At 42.7% G+C, this 8489-nt stretch overlaps 1 protein-coding gene across 2 annotated transcripts in view; it reads left to right on the forward strand.

Annotated features, from left to right (window-relative positions):
* LOC134228141 (rootletin) overlaps positions 1 to 3264 on the forward strand; it is a 90374-nt gene extending 87110 nt beyond the window's left edge. For both annotated transcript variants that reach the window (XM_062709931.1, XM_062709921.1), the window contains exons 9-11: positions 41 to 226; positions 380 to 2855; positions 2931 to 3264. In XM_062709931.1, the coding sequence (XP_062565915.1) occupies positions 41 to 226; positions 380 to 2855; positions 2931 to 3012 (2744 nt within the window). In that variant the 3' untranslated portion in view covers positions 3013 to 3264. The remainder of the gene's footprint in view (positions 1 to 40; positions 227 to 379; positions 2856 to 2930) is intronic.
* Positions 3265 to 8489: the final 5225 nt, after the last annotated feature.

Consider the following 8489-nt stretch of genomic DNA (forward strand, 5'->3'; position numbering starts at 1 on the left):
ATAAAATGGTATTTTGACAATTCCTGTATTTGCAATTCAGCTGAAAATTGTATTGACGCTACACGAAAAGAGTTGACTGATACTCGTCGAACGCTAGCGGATAGCAATATCGAGCGAGACAAGTATGCTAACAGCAACAAGGAACTACGTGATCACGTGAAACGAGTTGAGGGACAACGTCGTGAGCAGGCTCGATCTATGGACGATGCGTTGCAGAAAATTTCAGGTTAGTATGGCGAAGGTATGATGAAGAAGTGGCCTTGAATAAGGTGCTTGATGATGAAATGCTTTCTTGTCGAATGTAAATTGAGTATTCCTAATTATTTCCATATGTCCAGTCTAATATTTATGTATGATCGTATTTTTTTTCGTTGCACAGGTTTGGAAGAGTCCCGCAACCTCTTAGAACAGGAGAAGGTACGCTTGCAAACGATTCTCAAGGAAACGGAGAACAACATGACCAAACTAAACAAGGATTTATCCACTGCCCAAACTGATATACAAAAGTTCCAATCCCAGTCGACTCAAAATGACGCAGCGGAGAAGGAACTTCAGGCTCGTCTAACGAACGAATCCGAAGAGAAAGAACGTATCTTGCAGGAACTGCATCAAATTAAGAAGCAAATGTCCGATCTGGAGGGAACGCTTTGTGCCACCCGTCAGGAGCTGGGCCGTGCCCGGTGCAAGTCCAATCAAGACGAGCATCGATTCCATCAACGGGAACAAGAGCTATGCGCTCGCAACGAGGAAAGCCGAGGTCGCGAAAAGCGCCTGGAAGATCAGAAACACAATCTGGAGGTATGTTTGGCCGATGCCACACAGCAGATTCAAGAACTCAAGGCACGACTTGGTGGATCGGAGGGCCGTGTTCGCGCTTTGGACGAACAGATGGTTCACTTGGATGCCATTAAGAAGGAGACGGAGAACAAGCTAAGCTCCATTGGACATACTCTCAGAAGAATTGCCGGAATACAAATGGACGGGTCGGTCAGCTTGCCGTACCGCTTACTCAGTCCATCCAGGAGATATAGCCCAGCTCGCGGTCGCAGTGATCGGGATGAGTTCCATCACCACCACCATCACCATCATCATCAACAGCAAGAAACAAGAAGTCTTTCGGGAGACAATGCAATAATCGATGTCGACCCGGAATTGGTACGCAAGGGAGTGCGAACACTGATGCAGCAAGTTGCCCAAATCGAACGCGAACGGGACGACTTCAAGATGCAACTATGCACCGCTAAAAAGCAACTCCATGAAGGCGGAGACAATCAAATACGTTTGGAAGGCAAAATTTGCAAACTACAACAGCACAATCGGGCTATACACGAGGATAAGACCAACCTCGAAGCAAAGTTGGCGCAAAAAACGACCGCCCTACAAACCACCGAAGAAACGCTCAGGCAGAAGAGTGACGATTTGAACATAACTCGGGAGAAAGCGGCTCACTTGGAGCAATCTCTCAGCGCAACAAGCGAAGAGAAGAATCAACTGGAAGATCGCTTGGAGAAATGCAAACAGAACGGCTGCCGCTTGGAATCGGACAAGCGCCATCTGCAGGATGAATTGGCTCGCACCGAAGGCCGTGCATCGAAGTTGGACCTCCAGCGGGTCGCCCTCGAGGGAGACATCCAACGATTGCAGATGGCCCTTCAGGAAAAAGACTGCACAATCAGAAACCTGCAAGAGCGCTTGGAGAATCAGCAGAGATCGGGCACCCAGCTGGAGGATCGCTGTGCGGCACTCAAGAGTACGGTTGATCAGCTGAAAGAACGCCTGCAAGCGTCAGCCATCACCGAGACCGAACTGCGTGGAGAGATCGCTGGTTTGCAGCGCCATAATACCGACCAGGGCCACACGTTCGCATTGGGTCAGGATAAACTTAAGCAGCTCCAAAAATCTCTCACCAATAGCGAGAACGAGCGGCGAGTTCTGTCGGAACGCTTGGACGCTTCGCAGCACACACTCAATGAGCTCAGACGTAGCCAACAAGCATCTCAGGACCAAACGCAACGCTTGCAGGAGCAAGTTGCTGAGTGTGAAGTGCAGAAATCCGCTTTGGAGTCACAGCTTCGGCTGGCCAAGTGGAATCAGGAGAATGCCGAGCAATTTGGTGGGGGAACCGGTGGCGATCAGGATCTTGCCCGACAGTTAATCAGCTCACAGCGGGACCGAACTGAGCTGAGAAACAAACTGGAAGCAATGAAGGAAAAGGTTCGTCACATGGAGAACGAGAAACTGGGGTTGGAGAAAAATGGAAGCAAGTTCTCTGGTCACGTGCAGTTTGATCGATCGGAGAAGAGCATGCTGGGAGATTCGGGAGAACTGGACTCAAATCGTCTGGAGTCTATTGGTTACGCGGGAATGGGCTCCGGTGGGGTGAAGTACAGCTGTGGTCTCGATCACGCCCAGATCGAACAAGAAAGCCGCGATCTGCGCATGAAGGTACGCCGAATGGAGACTTTACTGGCCGAAAAGGAGGCAGAATTGGCACGAGCCAAGACAAAAATGTTAGAATCTCCCGCCAAATCCAGCTTGAGTGGGTATGGTGGTGGTGGTGGCGGCGCCACAGCTAGTTCCGATGTTGAGCGACATCGAAATGCGCAGATACAAGCCGAACGATTGTTGGATGCTAGAGAGCAGTCGCATCGGCAGCAGGTATTGCGGTTGGAGAATCAAATTTCGATGCTGAGGGAACAGCTGGCCCAGGAAGCGAAACGTCGACAGATGTACATTTTGAGAAGTTCGCGTGCCGGGAGGGAAATGCAACAGCTGCGTCAAACACTCGGCGATTCGTTGAGAAATGTGGTACAGGAACCGATCGATTCGTCACTGCTGGAGAGCGAGGCCAGACGGTAAGTTGTGGTCATTTTTTCTAGTGGTTTGGGGGATTGTGTTGGATGTAAAGCGGAGAATGTTCTATATTTTAGGTTGGATAGTGCGGTATCTATGAGCTTACCTCCAACCACCGGGAGAGATTTGAATCGAAGTTTGAGTCCCACGTATCGTTGAACTCCAAATGTTGATAATATCACACTTTATTGATAAACCAAAGATCAATTAGTAATGGGCTTCATTACTAATTGCAAGCATTACGATCGTTAACCATTTTATACAGACAACTTGGCTATTTACCGATTGGAAGTTTATAATTGAAATATTATTTACTTGTGTGTGATAATTTAGCCTTTCAACTGCGTGATAGAAATATTTGAGGAAACTAGAAAAATAATTGAAAATGGTTAACGATTTAACCAATAAGTATCATCCAGTTGGATTTACATCTTAAAGTCTAAATCACTGCCAGATTGTAACAAACACAACCATATATGACAAAAGCAATGTTCATTTTTAAGATATGCAAAGCTATTGACTAGTCCTAGTAACCAGTAAGTCCAGATTAATAGATATAAGATCCTCACCAAAAAAATATGAACTTACACGACAAACATTCGAAATTTGGGTCCTATTATACGAGATTTGACTCAATCCAATCACCCACGATATCCATTTTACAAAGCTCATCATATCCTTAGTGAGACTTGATTTTTTGGTCGATCTCGATACTACACTCAAGCTATGCAGTTCAACTTAAAGAGTGGCTTTTGATTTTTTTCTGTAAATCTGATTCGAATCCGTTGACTTTATGTCAGGAAAAATCAAGAAGTTTTACTGGACTACGACTAACTGTTCTCGATTAATTCATGCTTGAATTTACTTTATCTTCGTAATGTGGGAGGGAAATTATAAATACCAGAAAAATCTATCACTTCAACAAGTTGGAACAGTTTAAGGTCTAACTCGGACAGGACAGTTCTCAATTATTCAAACCTGTTGCCGTGCTTGAAATTAGTAACCAGAATCGAGGGTTGTATGTAGTAGCATTTAACTACTGTATCCCAGTGGCCAATACTTCCCTTTCTTGTTTCCAGAACACGTTAGGTATTGCTCGAATCTGGAAAACATTTTGATATTATGAAACGGAATCTGCTGATGGCTGTTGTGCTTCCTGCACAGTTTCTAGTGAAATCTTCTTCTCATTGCTGGTTTGGATTGTTTGGAGCCGCGGACTCTATTTCCATCTAGATTCGTTGTTCAATCTGGGATTGAACGTCGGTAGGTAATCGTCGGTAATTAATACTGTACTTCCAGTTGAAAACCGAAGTGATCTCTCGCGACAATCGAATTTTCTCCCACTTCCTTTTGTCGCAACTACGTCGTGACTAGTGCGCATCATGGCGCACGGCGGTGGCATAGATGCGCACTAGTTGCGATGTAGTTGCGACATCAGGAAATAAGGATAAACTCAATCGTCGCGAGAGCTCACTTCGGTTTTCAACTGAAGCACAATAGTAATAAAAAGTTTTTATACTTGTATACAAGTTGAAACAAAAAACTGATTCGGATAGGTGGCCTGGCGGCCAGCATCGAGGGGGTTTGATAAAACGTTTTGTTCTCGCTCATTTTATGTTGGGGGCCATATTTTTCTCACAAAACTGTGTAAAACAAGTTGAAATGCATCATCAGACCGGTGCTCCCCGCAATTGAGGCTTTCAAAAAGAAATATGTTAGCCACGAACATAGTAGTCAATGATTACCACCAGTCGCGATCCTAGCGACTAGTTCAGCCATAGCAACTTGATAATCAACAAATGTGAAAAATTATTACTTTGTTTTATGATTTAAGCTTAGTATGGAGCTCTTAAGGAAAAGGCTCAAGGAAAACTTGATCTAATTACCAAAGTATTTTTGACAATCAGTGAATGTAATTGTAAAAGTAGGCGGAAACATGTTTTGTGCTTCGTCAGTCAATTTTTTAAACTGTCATCAAGCAGGTAAGTAAATAGTATAATATAGTTGGAACTTTGTTTTTTTAATCAATCATCTGGTGTTGTCTTACTTTTAGATGGATGTGAAACAGCAACAGTAAATTCAAGAAAACCCTCCGAAAGTTCTACAGGAATTCTCCCGGATCTTACTCCATAAACTCAAAGGGGATTTCTCCAAAAACTTCAAGAGGATTCCTCCATGGAATACCAAGCTGGTTGCTGCAGGAATTCACCAGAATATTCCCTGCTTTTATTTCAGAATTTTGTTTGATGTGCTTCAAAAAATTGCGTCAGAAATTCCCTCAGAAAAACATACCGAAAATTCCCTAGCGAATCCTCAAGAAACTTTCACAGGATTATTTCCAGTTATTAAATCCCTCTTCTAGGAATAGCCCTGGAATTTTATCCAAGATCTCTCCTCTTCCAAAGCTTCAACCCTAATTTTCCCTAAAGATTCCCTAAGGAATTCTCCCGAATACTTGAAAATTTTCTCTTGAAATTTCCAAGAATTTCCTAATTGGATTCTTCCAAAAATTCCATTGTAAATTTCATTAGGAACTCCACCGATAATTTTTCGAAAACTTCTCCAGCAATTCCATCCTACGGCAATTTCCCCAGGAATTTCTCCGAAGATTCCCCTAGGAGTTCCTCTTTGCCAACCAATTTGCCAACGTTTCCCTGGTAGTTCCTCTGAAGGCAACGAAGGATTAGAACTGTGCGCAAATTGAAATTTTGTCAGCGGTGGCGTAATATAGATCCACAATTTATAATTATACTTGTTGTTTTAATATTTCGATTTTTTCCAATTTTTTTCGTTTTATTCATGTTTTTTTCCTTCATGCGGCTCAATGTTTGCGCAACACAGTTTCAAGTAGTTTCTTCAAATTTGTCATCACCATTCAATCCGTTGCTTAGAATTATTATACTAATTTACCATTCGGGGGTTTCTAACTATCGCAACGTATTTTCAACACGGTAACAAGAATAATATTCTTAGACATCCTAGACATTCCTCCAAAAATTTAACTAGAAATTCGTTCTGGAATTTTTCCCCAATTCTATCAGGAATTCCTTCAGAAGTCGCTCCGGAAATTGTTTAAAGAATTTAACCGGTAGTTTTTTTTTCGAAAAATCCTCTTGTAATACCTTCGGATGTTTCTTCACGAATCTCTACGAAAAATCTTCGAGTAGTTCTTAAATAAGTTTCTCAAGGAATTCCTCCGAAAGTTCTTCACAAAATTCCTCTGATAGTAGTTCTATGTGGAATCCCTCCGCAAGTTTCACCAGAAGATACTCCAGGAATATTTCAAAGAGTGCTATCAGGGATTTCTCCCGAAGTTACTTCAGCAGTTTTTCCAAAAATTGCTCCGGGTTCCTCCAGGATTTTTCTGGAATTTATACAAAGAATTCATCCGGAAATTCTTCCTGGTATTCCTTCAGAAATGCTTTCGGAAGTTCCTCCAGGAATTCCTCCGCAAGTTTCTCCGAAAGTTTTTTCAGGAATTCTACCGGAAGTTTCTTCACTATTTCCACCGGAAGTTCCTTCAAAGCTTCTCACCTGGAAATTCATTCACGAATTCTTCCGGAAGTTTCTTCAGGATTTTCACCGGAAGTTTCTTACGAAATTCCATTGGAAATTCCTTCAGGAATTCCACCGGAAGCTATTTCGGAAATTTCACCGGAAGATCCTTCATGAATTCCACCAAAAATTGCTTCAGGAATTCAACCGGAATTTTTCCAGGAATTCCTCCAGAGGATCCTTCTGGAATTCCTCCTGAAGATCCTTCCGGAATATCTTGTAAAGTTTCTTCAGGAGTTCCTGCGGAAGTTCCTTTAGGAGTTCCTTCGGAACTTCCTTCAGAATTTCCTTCGGAAATTCTATCTAGAATATGTCCAGAATATGTTCCTTCGGGAGTTCCTCCTTAGGTTCCTTCCGGAATCCCTCCGTAAGTACCTCGTAAAGTTCCTTCGGGAATTCATACGGAAATTCCTTCTTGGCTTCCTCGAGAAGTTCCTTCCAAAATATAGGAATTCCTCCGGAAGTTATACCAGCAATATGATAAGATGTTGTTCCTCATCAATTTCTTCAGGAATGCTATCTTAAGTTCTTCCAGGAATTCCTCAGGAAGTTAATTCAGAAATTACTTCAGAAGTTCCTTCAGGAATATCTCTAGAAGTTTCTTCAAAAATAATCCGAAAGTTCCTCAAAGAATTCCTCTCGAGTTTTCTTCAGGAACTCCTCCGAAAGTTTTTTCAAGAATTTCTCCGGAAGTTCCTGCAGGACCTCCTTCAGAAATTCCTTCAGAAGTTCCTCCAGAAATTTGTGCAATACATTCTTTCAATAATGCTTCCGAAAGTTCTTCCAGGAATTCCTCTCAAAGTTCATTCAGAAGTTCCTTCAGGGACTTTTCCGGAAGTTTCTTCAAATATTTTTCCGAAAGTTCCTTGAGGAACTCCACTCGAATTTCCTTCAGGAATTCCTCCGGCGGTTCTTACAATAATTCATCCGAATTCCTCCGAAACTGCCTTAAGGAGTTCCTCCGGGTATCCCATTAGGAATTCCTCTGGAAGTTGCTACAGGAGTTCCTCCAGAAGTTCTTCTAGGTGTTCCTCCGAAAGTTCTTTCAAGAATTCCTCCGTAAGTTCCTTCCTTCGGAAGTTTCTTCATGTAGCCTTTCAAAAGTTACTTGTGGAAGATCCTTTAACAAATCCTCTGGAAGTTCCTTCAAGATTTCCTTCGGAAGCTACTTCGTGAATTCCTTGGGAAGTTTTTTCAGGAATTCCACCGGAAGTTCCTTCAAGAACTCCTCCGGGAGATGCTTCAGGTATTCTTCCAGAAGTGCCTTCAGAGATTTCCCCGGAAATTCATTCAGAAATTTCTCCGGCAGTTCATTCATAAATTCTACCGAAACTTCAATCCGGAATTCTTTCTGGAATTCCACCGGAATTCTCGTTCAGGAATTCCACCGGAGGATCATTTTTCAATTCCTCCGGAAGTTCCTTCTGGAATAGGTCGTGAAGTTCCTTCAGGAGTTTCTCCGGAAGTTCTTTAAGGAGCTCCTCCGGAAGATCTTTCAGGAGTTCCACCGGAATTTCCTTCAATAATACCTTCGGCAGTTCCGCCAGAAAATTCTCTAGGAATATTTCCGGAATATATTCCTTCGGGGATTCCACCGGAAGATCCGAGAGGAATTTAAAGAAAATCTTCTGGAATTCCTCCGAAAAAACCTTCCGGAATACCTCGTGAAGCTGCTTCAGTAAATCCTCTGGAAGTTCCTTCGGGAATTTCCTCAGAAGTTCCTTCTACCAGGAAAATGTCCTGATGTTCTTCCTCACATTCTTTCACGAATGCTTTGGAAAGTTCTTCCAAGAATTCCTCCGGAAATTCCTTATAGAATATCTTCAGACGTTTTTTAAAAAAATCTTCCAAAAATTCCTTAAGGAACTACTCTCGAATTTTCTCCAGAAATTTCCACGAAAGTTCTTTCAGGAATTCTTCCGGAAATTTTTTCAGGAATTTTGAAGATGTGAAGAAGAACATCTCGACATTTTCCTGGTAAAACCTCCCAACGAATTCGTGGAGGAACTTCCGAAGGAATTTCTGAAGAAACTTCCGGAGGAACTTCTGAAGGAACATCACGAGGTATCCCAGAAGGAACT

The sequence above is a fragment of the Armigeres subalbatus genome, chromosome 1, assembly GCF_024139115.2.
Source record: "Armigeres subalbatus isolate Guangzhou_Male chromosome 1, GZ_Asu_2, whole genome shotgun sequence".
Classification (NCBI taxonomy): Eukaryota; Metazoa; Arthropoda; class Insecta; order Diptera; family Culicidae; genus Armigeres; species Armigeres subalbatus.